This window comes from Chenopodium quinoa, unplaced genomic scaffold (assembly GCF_001683475.1).
Source record: "Chenopodium quinoa cultivar QQ74 unplaced genomic scaffold, ASM168347v1, whole genome shotgun sequence".
Classification (NCBI taxonomy): domain Eukaryota; kingdom Viridiplantae; phylum Streptophyta; class Magnoliopsida; order Caryophyllales; family Amaranthaceae; genus Chenopodium; species Chenopodium quinoa.
The window spans coordinates 2,100,423-2,120,647 of record NW_018744988.1 but is presented as its reverse complement, the minus strand read 5'-3'; the positions used below and the strand labels follow the sequence as shown (position 1 = coordinate 2,120,647).

Here is a 20,225-nt window from a genome sequence, read left to right as displayed (position 1 = left end):
AAAAAAAAAAAAAAAAAAAAATTGAAAACTGCACCAGCCCGCGCGGGCCAGCCCGCAGCCCGGCACGTGGCCGGCACGGCACGAGCTCGCCAGGCACGAGGGCCGTGCCGTGCCGTGGGTTGGCCTGTGAAAATGGCCGGCACGGCACGGCACGAAATCCTGGGCCCGCCGGCACGACCGGCACGGCACGAACCAGCCCGCGGCCCGCCAGGCACGGCCCGCGGCGGCCCGGCACGGCACGGTGCCCAGGATTACCTGTAACTCATGTTAGTTTCAAGTTAAAAATCTCAATACCTACTCAGCCTATATATAATTAAACATGTAGTGTCATACTGTCATGTTAATAATTTAATCTAAAATAAGTCATAAACCCTTGATACTAATTCGATACTTTTTTTCATGGTTGATTCATCGTTTAGTCATATCGTGTCAGCTTTTGCCAGCTCTAAACAGATTATTAAATTGTAATATAAGTAAGATTTGACCCAATTGATTTCTTTATTTATTTTTGGAGCTTTGTAAGTCAAATGAGATGCCTTTTTTTTTTTTTTTTTTTAAGAAAACAGAAAATGAGATGATTAATTTGGGAAGAATGAGCATTTATAGAGTTTTAGCATAAAAAAGAAATCTTTAACTTCCTTATCCACTATCCTTCTTCCTCTTTACCCAGAAAACTCAGTCACTAACAAAAAAATGGCGCAACTCAATTCTCTGTGCTTCGCTTCACCAATAACCTCTTTCTCTCTCCTCGAATCCCATTCTTTCTCCCCTTTTCCTTCTCTTTCTCTCTCCTCAATTAAACCCTCTTTCCTCTCTCTCCGCCGCAATTCCCGCTTCACACACATTTCCCCTTCTTCTTCTTCTTCTTCTTCTTCTGCAATTCTCGCCATTGAAAACCCATCTTCAGAATCCCCAGAAAAAGAGATATGTCCCACCAGATTGCTGGCTTCAAATGTCCCTTGGACAACAACTGCTGATGAAATTCGTGCTTTGTTTCAGAACTATGGCACTGTTGTCGATGTTGAGGTTATTTTTGTTATACCCTTTAGTTTTTATTGTATTGTTCTTCATTTTTTATTTTCTGGGTTTTAATTTTGGGATTAATTGAGGAATATTTTGTGGGTTTGGATTGAAGTTGCCGATGCATAATAAAGCGAGGAACAGGGGATTGGCTTTTGTTGAAATGGGTTCTGAGGAAGAAGCTGCTCAAGCTCTTGCTAAGCTCGAAGCTTTTGTAAGAAACACTGTTATTGTGACCTAATTTTTTTTTATTTTTTTTCGCTTAATTGTGAATAAAGTTTAAATTGTGGATTAAGTGTTGAGGTGAAAGTGAAACTGTGAAAGACAAAATTGTGAAGAACTTACAGTTTTGGGTTATGTTAGGGTCTGACTTTTCTTAGCATTATTGTAATTTGTCTTGATGAAGTAATCCAATGCAATTTTGGGAGTTGTCTTGACAAAACTGGTTGATTTTATCCACATTTTTTTTTTCAAGTAAGGGATGATCAATTGCAATCAGTCCTTAATATTGAACTTGTAATGTTATTATGAGTATGTTATAGAATTAGGATATAATCTTATATGATACTCCGTATTGTGAAAATAGCAAAAAGGTCATGGATTATTTTGTTTAGAGTGATTGTCGTCTTTCATAACTATGGGCGCCTGGGCGGACCTACAAGGCCTTCATGGTGAGTATTGAGTAGTCAACTGTGTCCCTGTTATTTCAAAGCTAACTTCAAGTAATATGAGAAGGGAAAAGAAATTTTCATTAATTTTGAATTCTTATAAGTTTCAAATAAACTGAAGGTACAACTTTTGATGGTAGAGGATTATTATTTCGATCTGCCAAGGAAGTTATAGTTGCTGTCTTGATAGTAAAGAGGAGTCATTGTTATTGGAGATTGTTTATTTTGGTTTTGGTTTCTTTCATATGGTATATTGGCAAACATGGATGTCCTATTATAATGAGCTTGTAATGTTAATACGAGTATGTTATAGCATTAGGATACATTCATTGTGAGTAAATGAGATAACTCGATTTATGATGTTCCCATTAATGTGTTTGTATTTGTGATGAAACTATAGAACACCACAGATTAAACATGCTGTCCTATTCCAATTTCTGTTCAGGGCTTTCTTCTTTGTTGTTAAGTCCTTTCAGCTTTCTTATCCTGGCCTATATGGTTATACCTATAATTCTTTTCAAAGTTCCTAACTTCAGCTTGTGATATTATGATACATCTTCATGCATGCTGTTTTGCAGGAGTATGAAGGTCGAACTCTAAGGCTAGCTTATGCTACGCCAAAGAAGACGAAAGCATCTCCTCTTGCGCAACCTAAGCCACCTGTTGTGTACAATCTGTTTGTGGCAAATTTATCTTATCTTACAAGGTCTAGAGACCTTAAGGAATTTTTTCAATCTGGTGGTAGTGAAGTTGTTAAAGCTGAGGTCGTATTTAATGAAAACCCTAGAAAATCATCTGGATATGGATTTGTTTCTTTTAAGACTAAGAAAGAAGCCGATGATGCGCTCATTGCTTTTGACGGAAAGGTATAACTCAGTATTGCTATTGTATCTCTTAGCTACATCTATTAGTTTCACTCATGTTTCCTCCCTTTCTTTCTTTCTTGAATTTTCCTTCGTATTGAATTCTTTTTACTTCTGAATGTTGGTTTCTGTTTGCAGGAGCTGATGGAGAGACCAATCAGACTAGCACGTAGCAATAGATTTGTAAAACTTGAATCAGAATTGAATTCCGTCCCAGAGGATGGTGAAGATGATTCTAGTCATGATTCAGAGCAAACAGAGGCAGTTGATAGCTTGTAATAGTGAAGAATTGGAGGCACTATCAATTTTGTGTTTGCGTCAATTCTCTTGTTGAGAAGGTAAGCTCGTAACTGAATGCTTCAAAAATAATATATAGATGTCATTCAAGTGCAAATCTTTTCCTCGATAACTTGATTGATATTCTATTGCCTTTCGCTTTCATGATCCCTGTTTTATTTATGTTATTTTAGAATATTTCCTAGTTTCTTTTAACTAGACATCTCCCTTCCTACCATGGGTTTGATTGGTTACTTGCTACTTTACCAATTCTTACCCCCCTCCTCCCCCTTTGTTCTGATTGGGTTCAGAAACACTGTCAAAGTTAGAAACTCTTATCCAAAATTAGAACCTCTTATCCACAAATTCAGTCCTGCTGATGTAAAATTAGAACCTCTTATCCACAAATTCAGTCTTGCCAAGGGTACACCATTCTTAGCTATTATGCCAATTATTAGTGCGCCTTGAGCTTTTTTGTACATTAATCTATTTTTGCCAATAATTGTGAGCTTAAAGAATATCTTTCCAAAAATTGTGGGGATGAATGAAGCTGGAGAGAGAGGCAGGGGTAATGGTCGAAGAAACAGAATTTCTAACAGAGATGGGATAGGGTCATAAGGTCAAGAGGGAGAAAAATAAACAGAGAAAATGGTTTGTTAGGGGAGATATCATCATTGGCGTGTGGGTAACCTGCCCAATGATGGTAGGTAAATAAAAAAAATGGGTTTTGTTGGGAAGTGTAGATAGTTTGTGATTTGATATATTGGCAAGTCCTGAATGAGGTATTGAACTGAATTATGGTATGCTAATACCTGTTGCGGTTGGGGCTATAAAATGGTCTTGTGTCATTTAGTCATAAGTTCCTGGTGGTCAAGTGTTCAAGGTTTAGGATGTCTTAGTAAATGTCGAGATTGTTTGCCTGCCCTGTTACTTCATTAGTGTCCCATTAGATGAGAGTGGGAGTTTTAGCAATCGAACCAGCAACTTTAATGGAACCAAGCAGGGTATCATTGGAGACTGTTTAGGAGAATTTTGTCAAGAAATTGTTCCAATTATATAGAGGGGATCAAGAAAATTGTGCTCTATACCTGTGGCTTGTGTCATTTATTGTCTTGATTTTTCAAGCAAAATGTTTTCTCCCTGTTTTTCCCGCAGATACTTTATTGGATCTAGAAAGTATTTCACAGCTTGAGTGCATTAAAGATAGGTGTTGCATAGCTGAAGTTTGGTATAGTACCTTCTGTTCTATACTATTATCTATAACCTATATGCATTCAGGCGATGTGGAGAAATTGCTTTAGCTTTAGAGCCAGAGAAGCTTTTCTGTTTTTATGTTAGACTTTCTGAAGTTGTTTGAAAAGGGCCTTCCAACAATGATTTATGGCCTTTACCAGTGGCAACTTATTCATGATCAAGTGCTATGGTTCATTTGGTGTCAGTTATTAGTTGAGTTAACGATAGTAAATATATGCAAATTTATAGAGAAAGTTCTATGTTTATGTCCATCGTAATGATTGTCTACTCTTGAATGATTACATTTCTTCAATTTTATTACCATCCATTATTAAGGTAGTAATGGAAACTTATGCAACACACCCACTGCCACCTTAGCACATACTGACATACTGATGGGCTAATGTCGTATCACCTAATCAAAAGTATTACCTAAATCCTCTAAGTAAAGTAAATAGGGAAGTAGGGTCGAATCCTCGGGGAAACAAGTCTTTCTATTTCTAATTAATTATAGCAATCTAAATTACTAAGTAACCAATTATTAATATCGAATGAGAACTAAACTATTGAGATTAATGGTAGAGAGAAATCAATGAATAAAATACCTAGAGCATAGGTTCACCAATAAATAATACTCCAAGGTAAAATACAATAATCAATCATCAATGCATTAATTCATCAGATCATAAAGGGCTTTCGCTACGTATTACAATCACAGAATTAATTTACCGATATTAAATCGAATCTCTCGAATCTTGACTTAACTTAAGCCTATTGAAACTAAGCCTAAACATCAATTCTTATCTCTCGGATCTCGAATCAATATTGTTAAACTCATACATAATAGACCTGCGCAAGTCTAATTGCATAGCATTAAATCAATCAATAGGAAATTAATCAAGCATTAACAATCAGCAACAATAAATTACCCCTTCATATTATTAATGGATCCCTACAAATCATAGAAAGAAAACTACTCACGCATAATTAAATCTAAACTAATCAAAGCAGTTAAACAAGACATGATGAAGTAAAGAAATCAAATTACTGAAAATAAGAGAAGAAATCATTACCAAAGTTAACGGAAATAATGGATTGAATTAAGAACAAAGTTGTAGAGTTGTAGAGAGAGAAAAACAATGAGAGAATTCTAATTTGAAAACTAAGTAGAGAGAAAAAACCTAAGATAAAATGTACTAAACTTGCTTAACAAAAACGTATTTATATTAAAATTAGAAAATCCTAAGCTTAAACGAACTAAATCGACGCCTAATCTTCTTCCAGAAACACGCGCCTCGCCTCGCCTCGCCTGCCCGGTCGGGCGCGCCTTTTTTAATCTCTATGCTTGACAAGGCAAAGCTTGTTATTCTTCTTCTTCCACCCCGCCCGGTCGGGCGCACCTCTAAGGCGAGGGCGGCCTGATCGGGCAAGGCTCATGGGCGTGGGATTGGACTTCGATTGAGCTTCGATTTTTCGGCCCAATCCAGATTTCCTCTTTGGAGCTTTAATACTTGGTGTCTAATGCCTCGTATCTCATATGTCGAGCCCTTAATCACCGGTTCGATGACTCTAACCGATCTTGGGCTATGAAAAGTGGTCGTGCTCCTGTAATTGCTTCATAAAAATCAGATGGGGGAAAATGCTCTAAATGTGCAATTCCCTTCAAAACTCAACTAAAACTACGAAAACACTAAAAAACACCAACTAGTAATAAAAAAGGCTCTAAAGAGCCAAAAAACACTACCAATTATGACCAAGGGACGGGGTAAAATACTATATTAAATAGACATATCGAACTCCCCCAAGCCAAACATTTGCTTGTCCCTATGCAAAGAGATCATCAATGAATACATAAAACATGTCTCACCCCAAATAATCAAAATCAAGAGCAACCAATTCAAAGGCAAATCTAACAAGCATGCATCAACATCAACCAATCTCATCCACCATCCAATCACTCATCCTCCCTAACAATTGTCAAATAGAGCAAACCACAAGAGCATATAGAATTCAATACTAGTGCTCACACACTCAACTCTCATTTATGTGGCGAGTAAAAGATGTACTCGATCGCTTTCTATCCCAACACTTACAATTTCACTTATAAAAATATAACAATGTTACACTTGAGTGAATAACAAACTTTAACCTTCAAACTTGATTTTTTTTCATTGAAACTGAACTTTTTTTTTTTTTCCTCTCTCTCTCTCTCTTTTGATCAACCTTCATTTAGAACATTTGAACATCCAACAATTTTTTTCTTTTGTTTTTTTTTTTTCCCTTCATTTATTTTTTCTTCTTTTTCCTTGAGAACTTCTTTTTCACTATCATGCTTTATTTTTTTTTCACAAGAAATTCAACTCTCAAAATCATCAAAAATAAACCACAAAGATGAACAATTACAACTTCTCAACACCATCCAAATGTGTAAACAATAAGCACACTACAAACTCCCTCACCTCACTCACTAATAGCTTCCCCAAGCCAAGTATGAGACTAGTAACCAATGGGACAAATCGACTTGTAATGTGGCTAACAAACAACAAAAAGTCAAGGCAACAACATGGGTATCAAGAAGGGAACAAATGTATCTAAAATCGTCTGTAGGTCACCTAAAAGAACAAACGCCTTCGTCCTCCTCAATGTGCATAATATTGAGTCATACAAACATTACTCAAAGTTGCAAACCAATACTCAAATTCATTGACATACCAGGGACTAACACATTTTCCTTACCAAATTAACTAGTCAAGCACTATATTCACAAGTAGTTGGGCAATATTGACGCATGTTAAGTAGTGGTGTTTTAAATTACCCGACCCGACCCGCTTTTCCGATGACCCGACTTGATTTAGTCGGGTATTTTTTTTTAAGAATTAGCGGGTTGGGTACCCGACCCGGGATTTTGGGAGATTTTCGGGTCGGGGCATGGGTCGTGTTGTGAGAGACGCGGGTACCAGCTGACCCGATTTGTTATTTTTTTTTCAGCAGCTTTTATCTACTTTTAGGGTTTGTCTTATTTTCATTGTTGTTCTCTCTCCTCCTTCTACATACTTGGGACAACCGTATCTTCTCATTTCCTCCCAGTTCTTCAATTTTCAATTTCTCTCCACTCTACATTCTCTCCTCCATCTTATTCCTAGATTGTAGAGTTATTATCTCAAAACTCTTCAATCCTTCTTACATCTCACAAATCAATTACAATCGATTGCAACCAAGATGTCATACGAAAAAGTCCTAAACTATCTCAATTATCTATAGATTTAGACATAAGCAACGACTATCAAAGTACACGACACACACAGCCGCGCCACAAGTGCTGTAATTCCGTGTGTTGACTGCGGTGGTGGTGCTTCTGAGTGCAGCGGTGTTTTCAGATCTCCTTTGGTTTTATCAGGGTTTTTTTTTTGTTTGTTTGTTTGTTTATATAAATAATTATAATTGTGGGTTTGTTAAATATTAATGTGTAAAACAAATTTGGGATTTTTGGGTCCTAAATTAACGAATTTATTTGATTTTTTTTTTGGAATCTTCTTGTCAATTACTTGATTTGGCTTGTTATGAATTTTCTTTACGAGTAGAATGAGTAGTAGTCAAATTCAATTTGGGTTGGAATGAGTAATAGATCTACTAGTAATAATTCAAGTAATTTTTTTTTTTTTTTTTACAATTTCTTTTACAGCCTTTAATGACTACGATCTTAATCCTCAAAGATAGAGTAATTTTGTTCCCAATTTAGCTTAAAAAAGAAATTAAAAAATCGGGTACCTTATGACCCGACCTGAGAAATTCGAGTACCCGAGTTTCTCGGGTCGGGTTATAGGCCGACTGTTCAACTACCCGATAATTCGGGTACCCGAAAACCCTGGTACCCGGATTTGAACACCCCTAATGTTAAGGCATCCAAGCAATCAAATATCAAATCATGGCAAACCTATCCACAATGTTCATGATCATATACCAGGATTCAAAACAATTTTTAAGTATGGGGCACAGGGAAGCATGATTTACAATTCATTAAAACGTATTTTTGTATGTCAGACAATGTTCTTATTGGCTCGGGAACTAGCCCGACATGGCTAATCATCCGTCTCATCATCCATGAAGCCAAATCCGCCACCGCTACCACCTGGGGTTATAAGTTCCCTTCGGAGGCCCCTAAAAAGGAATGTCCTGGCCTATGTTCATCGGACTCTGGTGAAATCCCGGAGTGTCCGTGTCAACATGACACGACGCGGATTCGGACACAAAATTTGTGTTAGATTCCGCAGTGTGCACTCGAACACTTCACAGGGAAGGGAAGGGGAGAAATAGAGCTGAATTTTTTTAAAAAATGCCTAATTTCTCAAGTAAAGGAGAAATATAGCTATGGATAAGTAAGAAATTCGAGGGAGCAGGAGGTTGAAGAAGAAAGACAGTACAAAAAAAAAAACAGAAAGTCAAAGTGTCGGTGCTCTACAATTGTATTCCCCCCGTCTATTGGTTTTTTTATTTATTTTTAAAATCCCTTTTTACTGTTGTGACCGTTATGTCCATCACTTTTTTATCCCTTTACTTATTTCTCTTATGTTGAGTGTTATTGACTTATATACTGTTTTGACAGTTATGTCCATCACTTTTTTACCCCTTTATTTATTTCTCTTGTGTTGGGTTACTGAGTTACTTAAGTACATCATCTTTATCTTTTATTTTATTTTATTTTATATATAAAAACCCAAATAATAAGTGTTATTGACTTATTGTCATAGTTTTAGCATTATATGGTACAAATTTTTTGAATATTAATGAAATATTTAAATATTTTGTAATGTATAATTTTTTTGCAAAAAATGAAAATGCCGTGTCCCCACACCCGTGTCAAAATATTGGACAGAGTCCCCGTGTCCAAAATTTTGGAAATTGGTGAATCAGACACTACCGACACACGTAGCCGAGTCCATGTAACAAAGGTCCTGGCCATATCCATGAAAGGCCGAGTAGTCGGTGAAAATACCATGGAGGTGGGATCAACGTATCCTTGGGGTGGTGCCTGTAATTAGAGCATCGTCGGGAATAGCACCCCAACGAGCATAATCATCAAACATAGGGTATAAAGCCCTACCCTGGTTCCGCTGAATGTAACCCAGACGTTGGTCTATAGAACCAATCATCTGCCTAAGCCCCCATAGTTCTCCTCAATACGGCCTAAGGCCTGCCCAATGCTTTGGAGTCCCATACGGTCTCTATGTCCTGCCTAGGGGGAGGTGGAGGCATATGAGGTGGGAAAGGTGCTACCATAGGCTCGGCTGGTGTGGAGGTGGTGAAGGTGCTCGCCCCTGGCATGGGCAACTAAAGCAGCATATGTATAAGACTCTTGTCAGGGGTAAAGGCGGTCAAATCGGGGTTAGGGATGGGAAAAATAGGTAATGGTTGCTCCGTTTCTACCCTAACACACCAATAGTGAGTTTGGGTATCCATCTGTACCCAACCTAAGTCCTCTAGATACCTAGTGGTCGTGTAGGTATCCCCCCCCTACAATTAGTGAGACCGTGGGCCATAGTCTCACTAAAACCGGCCTTCTTAACCGCTATCTTAGTAATTAGGCCTCCTAATCGGATAGGGGTACTAGATGTGGTACTAGCCGTGACATGCCTACTCAAATGGTGGATGATGTACCTACCCATGTTCAATTTACCAAAACCAAACACATAATGTCCAATAACAGCTAGCTCGTTAGTTTGTGCATTATGTGGCTTAATCCTACCTGGAAAACAAACACCCGAAGATCTTTGGAAAATTTTAGGAATGGGGTGATGAATAGGTCGGGCACTAGCAGGTGGAGAGTTCGGGCGGGTAAACCGGTTAAAACATGATTAATTTCCTCCATTTTATAGTGTTCATGCCAATGGTGAGGGAGTTCGGATTCCAAGTCAAATAATTTACAAAGTTTGACATAAGTTAAATTAATATTTCTATTGTTCAACCTAAAATGCAAATTTGGCCCATTTTTGCTATTCACAACTAGGGGTGTACACCGGTCCAAAACCGGACCGGACCTGGACCGGACCTGTTTGGACCGGGGACCTGAATTGGGTAATTATGAGGACCGGGGACCGGACCTGAATTAACAGGTCCGGTTCCGGGCCAGACCTGAAAAACCAGGTCCGGTCCGGGTTTGGACCTGAATGGACCTGTTTTGTGTCTTTTTCGTTTTTTTTTTTTTTAATACAAAACCTGTTGGACCTGCATATGGACCTGTTTTGTGATTTTTAGACCTGTTGCATAATTTAATAATTACATACAAACCAAAATTATCAATTACAAAACTACATAAAGTCTATAAAGTCCCGATTCTCAAACACCAAAAATACAAATGAGTCCACCGAAAATACAAATAAGTCCACGAAAACTCATAAAATTACATAAATTCTCTTAAGTCTCAACTCTCAAGTACTAGGAATACATAAATTCTCCAACGAGTTGTTTTCCCTTTGATCGCGTGATTCACACTAATGAGTCCACGAAAACAACTTCATCGTCTACATCGATAGATTCACCACGTTGCACCTCTAAATAAAATACAATATAGAATATATTAATGATTGATAACAATCAAATAATAAATTTGGTGTAACAAAATTTCAAATACATAAAATTATTACTACCTTTCTCTATTTCCTCTAACTCTTTCAAATTTTCTTCCACATCAACAATTGGCACTTCCTTAGCTCTAAGCCAATCTTGTGTGCAAAGTAACGCTTGAACCATCTTCAATACAAAAATATTACACAAATATGTATAAACAAAGTCATATTAAGATATAAACAAACTTGATTTTATAAAATAAAATGATAACGATGCATTACCTTAGGAGTTAAAGAACTCCGAAATGGATCTAGAGTACGACCTCCCGTACTAATAATTTACAAAACAGTAATATACTCCCATTACCCAGGCATTTATGAAAAGAAGAATCAGGAACAAGGGCAGGCAGTAGAAACAAGTAGAAATGTGCAGACAAGGAGGTTGGAGAGAGTATAAAGTAACAGTGAAAGAAGTTTGAAGGTCCTTGGACATGAAACATTCAGGATTGATTTCTCGGTAAGTGGAACAATTGCAGAGGACATGGGCACAACATTATATCAAGAAATTAATTAAACAGGCTAATTTTTTCTCCCTAATACTTGAGCTAAAGGGAAATTATTATACACACAAAACTACCTATAGAACATTTGCTTTCACTAGTATACAGAAAAATCAAGTAGTTACATTGATAACCAAATCACAACTTACATTGTGAGGACCAATTATAGTACCCGTCCAAGAACGCATGTAGATATCATCACCTTCATCCATTCCATAGCTGACGCTCCCATCTCCAATCCCTTTTTCACCACGTTCAAGTTCTTCTAGCAACCTGAAGTTCCTGGGAACTGTATGACCATATCATCAGTAAAAGTACAACTACAACTGAGAATACATACTTCATAATGCAGTTCTAGTGTAGTTGTACATGATATTCAGCTAAAAGGAGGTATAAGTAGCCAATATCCAGAGAATTACTCACAAAACATTCTTGAAAGAAGAGTCAACTGGTTATGCAATTAGAAAAAGGCAAGCATGATTCAACCGAAAGTGATTGAATCATACACCTTCATTAAGATACACTATACATGTATGTATGCAAATATATGAAATTAACAATTATTGAAAGAGAGAAAATGGTGAGTGAATTGAAAAATTCCTTAGCATAACACCACCCAGCCACCCCGAAAACCCATCTCCACTCTCGGTGACCCTACCAGCCACCACGAAAACCCCATCTCCACTCCCGACAACCCCATCAACATTCACAATTTTCCATCCAGCCATCCCAAAAACCCCAGCTCACCACCCCAACCCACCCCACCCCACTGCCACCCCTTAACCCTTAACCCCCACACACCAGAACCGTACCACCGTAACCCCACCATAACCCCACCCCAACCCACCCTACCACACAAATTTTCGCACTAAATTAATCTTAATAATCATAATAAACACAAAATTTCGAACTAAATTTCGCACTTGAACCCTAAACCCTAAACTTCTTAATTCTTATGAACCCTAAACTCAAAAAAACCAAAAAAAAAAAAAACAGAAATTCGAAAGAGATGAACTAAAAATAAGAAATTCAACATGCAAACATCAAACAATCATTAAAAGCAATTGAAAATTTGAAACAAGAATAAACATATAAATTCTCACACTTAATTTATTATTTCGAATTAAAAATACCAAAATTATAAGCAAATACTTACCAGATATTATCGGTGTGCATCGCCTGAGAGAATGAGGGAGGTGTCGGCAGGCCGGAGCGAGTTGGGACAGCCGGACAGCCGCGTTGAGAAGTTGAGATTGAGGGAGGCTGAGAGTTTGGGCTTAGGGAGTTAGGGTTAGAACTTAAAAATATGAAAGAGATTGAGGGAGGCTGAGAGAATCAGATATTTTCTTGTTTTTTTTTTTTTTTTTTTTTTTTTTTTTTAAATTACGATTTCCCGGGTTTCAGGTCCGGACCTGAAAACCCCGGGTTTGGACCGGGTCCGGACCGGGACCGGGAACCTGGATTTTTAAGAACCGGGACCGGACCTGAATCAACAGGTCCGGGTCAGGTCCGGTCCGGTTCAGGTCGGTTCAGGTCCGGTTTCAGGTCCGGGCCAATTTTTGTACACCCCTATTCACAACATTCAAAGAGGAAGGAAATTCACAAGTCAATTCACGATACGTAGGATAATGCATGTCAACAAATTTTTTAATTCCTATATCGTTCATGAATCTCCTAACATAATCAAACAGGCCTAAAGACTCAAGAGTAGGGCTCTATAACCACCGAGAAGGGATTACCTCACGGTCATAGAGCTTTTCGAGCCGCTCTCGGTGTGTTGGGGTTGCGATTCGGATGAGAATAGTGGAGTTCAAAAGCCAGTTATCAAAAATTCCTAATATGGGAATCCTAGAGGTTTTGCTAACAATGAGAAACATAGTGTTGACTCCATATCCTTTTTGCAAGCTCAATTAACCTTTATTTGTCAAAAATTAGATAATCTTAGAACTGCAAATATAGTTAATGTTTCTGTTATTAATAATAATTCTAATGATGCTTTCTGTGAAAATCACATATTTAGCTTAAAACAAACTGACAATGGCATAACACTAACGCTAGCACCCAAATCACACAATGCATTATCAATCATCAGATTGCCAATATGACAAGGGATAGTGCTACCCTTGAGCCCTATAGGGCTATTAGCAACATTGTTTGGTTAAATAATCAAGATTAACATTTTTCATTAAAACAGTTCATCATCTTTAGGCATAAAGGGCCCATCATAGTGTGAGCTTGATATGTAGGTTTGGTTCGCTGCGATGGTAGGGCTCCCGGTTGAGTGGCTTGTAGAGTAAAGAGTACAGGAAATCTGCGCAATTTGATTATTTACAATTTTATTATGGGCTATGATCGAATCAATTTGAGCATCTCTACTAGCTAGCATCGCTCTAATTTCTGACAAAGCAGGGTCAGAAGATGAGGAGAGTTGTTGTGGTTGGGTTTTCTGCGAGAGTTGGGATGGTAATATTTCTGCTGTGGTTGTTGTGGTGCTTGTGATTGTTGTGGGGGTAGCGGGTTTTGAACATTGGTGCTCCGGTAAGAAAGATATGGATGGTTCCGGAGCCAGGATTGTAGGTATTGGTAGTATGGGTCATTCTCCCTATAGGCTTGAAAGACATTAACTTGCTCCACGTAACTCGTGCAATCTTGTTCTCAATGACCTACAATCCCACAATTTTCAAAAAAAGCATCATTAGATTTATTATTAATTGCAAAAACATTAGCTATATTTGTAGTGCTAAGATTATCTAATTTCTGACAAATAGAGGTTAATTGAGCTTGCAAAAAGGATACGGAGTCAACACTATGTTTTCCCTTGTTAGCAAAACCTCTAGGATTCCCATATTGGAAATTGTTGATAACAAGCTTTTGAACTCCGCTATTCTCATCTGGATCACAACCCCAACACAACGGGAACGGCTCGAAAAGCTCTATGAGCGTGAGGTGATCCCTTCTTGGTGGTTACACAACCCTACTCTTTAGTCTTTAGGCTTGTTTGATTATATTAGGAGACTCATGAAGGATATAGGAATGAAAAAATTTGTTGACATGCATTATCTTACGTATCGTGAATTGACTTGTGAATTTTTTTCCTCTTTGAATGTTGTAAATAGCAAAAATGGGCCAAATTTGCATTTTAGGTTGAACAATAGGAATATTAGTTCAACTTAAGTTGAATTTTGTAAATTGCTTGATTTGGAATCCGAACTCCCCCATCATTGGCATGAACACTGTAAAATGGAGGATATTTATTATGTTTTAGCCGGTTTATCCACCCTGAACTCTCAACATGCTAGTGCCCGACCTATTCATCACCTCGTTCCTAAAATTTTCCAAAGATTTTCGGGTGTTTGTTTTCTAGGTAGGAATGAGCCACACAATGTACAAACTAACGAGCTAGCTGTTATTGGACATTATGTGTTTGGTTATGGTAAATTGAACATGGGTAGGTACATCATCCACCATTTGAGTAGGCATGCCACAGCTAGTACCCCTATCCGCTTATGAGGCCTAATTACTAGGATAGCAGTTAAGAAGATCGGTTTTAGTGTGATTAGGCCCCACAATCTCACTACATGTGGGGGGGGGGATACCTACATGACCACTAGGCATCCAGTGGAATTAGGTTGGGTACGGATGGATGGCCAAACCCCCTATTGGTGTGTTAGGGTAGGAACGGAGCAACCATTGCCTATTTTTCCCCTCCCTAACCCCGAATTGACCGTCTTTCCCCTGGGAAGAGTTTTATACATATGCTGCTTTAGTTGCCCATGCTCAGGGGCGAGGCACCACCCGGTCGGGCGCGAGACTGGGCGAAGCTTGCTATTCTTCTTCTTCCGCCTCGCCCGGTCGGGCGCGCCTCATGGCGAGGGCGGCCTGATCGGGCGAGGCTCATGGGCATGGGATTGGACTTCGATTGGGCTCCAATTCTTCAGCCCAATCCGGATTTCTTCTTTGGGGCTTTAATACTTGTTGTCCAATGCCTCGGTACCTCATATGTTGAGCCCTTAAATGACTCTAACCGGCCTTGGGCTATAAAAAGTGGTCGTGCTCCTCCAATGTTCGTAGTTGCTTCATAAAATCCCGGGAAAATGCTCTAAATGTGCATTTCCCTACAAAACTCAACCAAAACTATGAAAACACTAGAAAACACCAATTAGTAATTAAAGTGGCTCTGAAGAGTTAAAAAAACACTACCAATTATGACCAAGGGAAGGGGGTAAAACACTATATAAAATAGACATATCACATAGAGCAGGAGGAAAAGACAGAAACCGCAGACACCACAAGGCAACACACACCCACTACCATGAGCAGCAACAACGACCTTCAATTGCTGACAGCAACTTTCTAAGGGACAAATTGTAGTAAAAGTAGCAATCAAGGCAATAGGCCATTGGGGGTAGTAATCAAGTAGTATAAATACAGGAGCCTAAGTTAGAGAGAGATTATCCAGATATTTTTATTGATTTTTCTTTTGAAGAGTGATGGCCTAAAGCCATTGTTTTGTACGCAAGCTTTGAGCTTTCTTAATCGAATCAACCGTCCGTCTAATTTTCTGTCATTACGTTGCTACTTATGGAAACAAATGCATTATTAGAGGTAGTAATGGAAATTTAATTGTCTACTGCCGAATGACTTTTTTCATTAAACATATTTATCATCAGGGGTGTTATGGGACTTCTTTAAAAAAATTACATACTTCTTCCGTTCCAAATTAGATGATACACTTTGACTTTGTACACTATTCACATAACTTACTTTGACTTTATTTTGTAATTTCATTTTGATAAAAAATGTAGTCATGTTGGGTCTTGTACTCTTGTTAGATTCATCTCAACATCTATTTTTTAAATATCAAATTTTTTAAGTTTTTGCTAATATGTAATCAAAGATATTTGCATTAGAAAGTATGCATTGGCAAATGTGCCTAAGTGTAATGTGTCATCTAATATGAAACAAAGTTATATAGATTACTAGTACTGCTAATAAGTACCTACTGGCTTCTACCAGACAGACCACTCAGGCTCTCATGGATGTCACATGTGGCTTTTGATTTTTTTTGAAGATGGCATATGTCAACGCCAATTCGTGTTTAAGGTTCCATAACCCTTGATGGTATTTGTAGTTGTGTATGCTTCTTTTTGTTGAGATCCTGCATCTTGTCTTGTATGATTCACATTATATAACTTATATTTGTGGTTGTGCATGCTTCTCTTTGTTGAGGTCTTCTATCTTGGGATTCTTGTCTAGTATGAGTCAAACAGGTATAACTTAAGGCCTCTGAGCAATCAATCCTGGTTTGGTGTTACTAAAGACTCCTATGGCCATTGAGTAACCCTGAAAAGAATGTCAGTTATATTGGTTGGCCTTTTCCCATTGAGAAGGTGGCAAGGCTTGGGGCATATTCCTGTTTGCATTGCATGTCATGTGATTTTAATTGCTAGTTTTTTGAAAAACTTTCATCCAGAAAGGTATCTGATTCGTCAGTCATGGCCTTTGCTGGGGTTTGGTTATGGAGACCTGTAATGCTGAAGCAATATAGTGACTGCAAGTTTTCCAGATAGTAGTCTTACAGTCATGAGTTATGAACTTTGGAAGAGTCTGTCAATACCTTTTGGTGTCCTGTATTTTTAATGATTAAGAAAGTGACAAACCCTGGGCCAAGCTCAATAGACTGGCAGCCAAAGCAGCTTCTTACGTTTTCTGCAATGCTTATCTTGGATATCACACTGTAAAAATTTTGGGAAAATATTTCAATTGACTTGGATTATTTAGTGGAAATGTCTTACAATATATACTAGCTTGTAAACTTGGAGATTGAGCAGACGACTAAATACTATTAGGAAACTTATATACTCTAGAATACAGTAAGTAAACACTATAAGGAAACAAATAACTAGTCGTTTCCTAAACCAATCAAACTACCAAAATCAGACACATAACATGTTTCCATCCATAAAGATTCTCCTTGCTTTTGGACTTGATCCTCGAGCCCTCTAGGGATGTCTTTATTTTGTGCTTATTTTTAGAGTAGTGAGTTAGTGACCGAAGGGAATTCTCATCTGGTTTTGACATGAAATTATTCATGTATCATGATGACTTCTGCATTTTTCTTGTATCACAAAGATCATAGAAGTTTAACTTTGTTGCACATCAATTTGTGATTGCAAGCTACATACAAATCTGACTTGTTTTGTATATTATGTTGCAAGCCTTTTGGTCATAAGCATTCTAGATTTTAAAATTCACATATTCTAGTTTTGAGCCCGTTGCTTTTTCTTTTCGTACCTAGGTTTTAGTTCCATAGTGTGATCTTTCTTGTACACCTCAGGGTGATGCTAATGGCCAGTATAAAGTCGGAACGCCCCAATCTTTAGGAGAAAACATGAAGAACAACTGCTTGTTTGTTGATGGGACAAAAGGTTAATGGGAAGGAACAAGCTCCTTATCCTAGACTTCTAGAGTCAGAGATATTGTATGTTGCGTCTCCTGTTGCAAAGTATGTTACCTTTGAGGCCAAGTATGGTACCCTGTTGCATCTCTTGTTGTGAAGTACTTGGAGGTCTAGTGTGTTGCATCTGTTGATGCTTCATCAAAAAACTAAACACTAAAACCTTTGATGCAGGTTGTCATTTGATGATGTAAAGCTTATAGTGTCTGACTGAATGGATTACTAAGAGGACAAGTTTAAGCAGTATATTGGATTTTAGCATTATGGCGCTTACATACAGAGCTTGGAAGTTCCTCATACATTGTGCTCAATGGTCGCTCTGCTTCCCCTGACTATGTGCACTGAAATGTGCTGAGTACACGATCAAATGCTTATAACTACAGTTAAACATAACATTATGTGGATGCATTACAGCCATAAATAGCATACTGCATGTTTGCAGTTAAGTACCAAAATCATCCCTGTAAAGCCCTGTATTTTGTAAATTGGTCTAACTGCTCTAACATATGGCACTGCTTGAGTTAGGATTAGAGTGTTATCGACCCAGATAAATTGGGGGGGTACTTTGACAGTAATTGTAGGCTTTGTAGCACTGTATCTTTTGCCCTCGTTACAATAGATGCTTTTTGAATAAATTCTGCTCAGTAGATTCACTGATATATCTTCATTGTTATACTTTGAAGGGTTTGTTTAATGTTGGATCTTGAAAGGTTGCGGTTAAAAGTTGGAAAAATGACATCAATGTGAATAACGGTGGAAGATATTGAGCTTAGAATGAAGCAAACAATTAATACAAAGTGATACTAGGCTACTTGTCCGAGATTTTGAAAGTCTGTAAGCCTGATAACCTAGTCTAAAACGATAAATGCTTTGTATGTTGCTTGGTGATTAAGTTGGATAAAAACAAGATTAGTGTTAGGTTGGTGATGAAAAATCAAAGCATGAGTAGGAAATCAAAGGCAAGCAATTGAAGCAACCCACTACTCGTTATTGAACATTAGTAAACGCAACTATGATTAAATCATGGAGCTAAGACTCATGTAGTAGGTCCCATTGGGCTTAAATTGGGATACATTATACCCACGAAGAATATGTATAAACAGTTTGGTAAAGTGGGCTGGGGTTGTCAAATTTCGACGTCCCAAACCCATGTGATGATGTGAGCTTGTGTATTGCTTTTAATTGAAGCATGTAGACTAGCACTTATTGAGTTATTGTGGTGTTACAAAATACAAAATATGTCCTTCGTTCCTCTATTGTTGCACAATGTATACACAATGAATACTTTAGCATTATTCATACACTTTTCTGTAAACATATACTGTGATTTACGATGCCCCCCTATCATCACTTGAGTTTTCGATACCAAGTCTCAATATCTTGAAAATATCCGATTTCTTGTATTATTGCTTTTACATTTGACAGATGGAAACAGTTTTAGACTTGGCAAGGATATGCATCAGGGGCTTTCCAGGGTTCCAAAAGGACACTAGGAAGCCTTCTTGGTGCCCGGAACCATCTCATCCATGTCTTGACCCACCCATTTTTAGCATGTGTTAAGATGCCTTGCCTTGCCTGCCTTATTGCCTTGAGTTGGTCTTGCCTTGGCTTGGCTAAGACGGCAAGACACCACCCTCGATTGTCAAAAATAGGTGTACTGGGGATGAGATATTTTTATGCCTTGTGTTGTGCACATGCCTCACTCCTTACCTAGGTCATAGCGTGCCTTGACTTGGGCAGCAACGCCATTCCCATGCCTTGGACGGACTTGGCTTAGGCATCAGCATCAGCTTCCCAAGGGCATAGTATCTCTTCCAAGCCAACTAGGGTTACATACAGCAATCGTAAGTACATACAATGTCAATTCATCCCCTCCTAATAAATGGAAGGTGTATTATGTTAAACATTAAGCCCTATCATTTATTCCTTGCCAGGAAGTATATATTACATGTATGTGCTTATCCAGATGTTAGCTACTTCACTTTCTTAATATTTGATCTGAAAGATGAATTCCCAACTTGATGGAATAGAATCTCGTTTATATCAATATCTTTCTCTTCTGTACACAATAGAGAGGCCATAACATCAAATTTAACAAAATTACCCCTAAAATAACACGTAAGGTGATTTAGAGGTGACTCGACATGATTTTTTGTATCTGTGGAAGAAAACAAAATTACAAAAATATTATTAACGCATATTTAAGCAACAACTGAATTGGACTGATTTATCGAAATGAGCGTGATAATTGAAGTCCATCCCCCAACAGATTTTCCATATATACTATCCTTGGAAAATATAAAGGGTGATAGATGCTGCCTTTTGAAGCAAACAGTCTTTTCCCTTTTGAATTGAAATTTCTTTTTTCTTTTGCTATTTGAAATCATTTCCATAAATCGTTAAATTATCTATGCATGTAAAAGTCTATTAGTGATTTAATAACTTCTCTAACAGTAAAAATGAGGTGATTAGCTGCTTTAGTAATCAAAATCAAGACCTACTTCACCATGTAATTACTTTGTCGATCTTAATTAATTAGTATCTATAGCTATATCAACTATCAAGTCATATCTTCACCAAACTTT

The 20,225-nt window shown here is 37.9% G+C and overlaps 1 protein-coding gene across 3 annotated transcripts; it reads left to right on the top strand.

Annotated features, from left to right (window-relative positions):
• Nucleotides 1–549: 549 nt before the first annotated feature.
• Nucleotides 550–18,989, top strand: LOC110706638 (28 kDa ribonucleoprotein, chloroplastic-like). Of its 3 annotated transcripts, XM_021884585.1 has the most exons (6): nt 550–1,026; nt 1,136–1,234; nt 2,267–2,554; nt 2,690–2,889; nt 17,521–17,688; nt 17,815–18,315. In XM_021884585.1, exons 1-4 carry the CDS (start codon nt 694–696, stop codon nt 2,828–2,830), a joined length of 861 nt encoding a protein of 286 aa, XP_021740277.1. In that variant the 5' UTR covers nt 550–693; the 3' UTR covers nt 2,831–2,889; nt 17,521–17,688; nt 17,815–18,315. The 3 variants fall into 3 exon arrangements, with proteins under 3 accessions (XP_021740277.1, XP_021740278.1, XP_021740276.1); XM_021884586.1 differs by lacking the exons at nt 17,521–17,688; nt 17,815–18,315 and adding an exon at nt 18,324–18,989; XM_021884584.1 differs by lacking the exon at nt 17,521–17,688 and having other exon boundaries at nt 551–1,026.
• Nucleotides 18,990–20,225: the final 1,236 nt, after the last annotated feature.

Excerpts from the sequence above, each read along its gene's own strand:
- LOC110706638 (XM_021884586.1), top strand. The coding sequence starts at position 694 with ATGGCGCAACTCAATTCTCTGTGCTTCGCTTCACCAATAACCTCTTTC. Across the intron at positions 1,235-2,266 it reads TTGCTAAGCTCGAAGCTTTT|GAGTATGAAGGTCGAACTCT; the intron begins GTAAGAAACACT and ends GCTGTTTTGCAG. Across the intron at positions 2,555-2,689 it reads TCATTGCTTTTGACGGAAAG|GAGCTGATGGAGAGACCAAT; the intron begins GTATAACTCAGT and ends TTCTGTTTGCAG.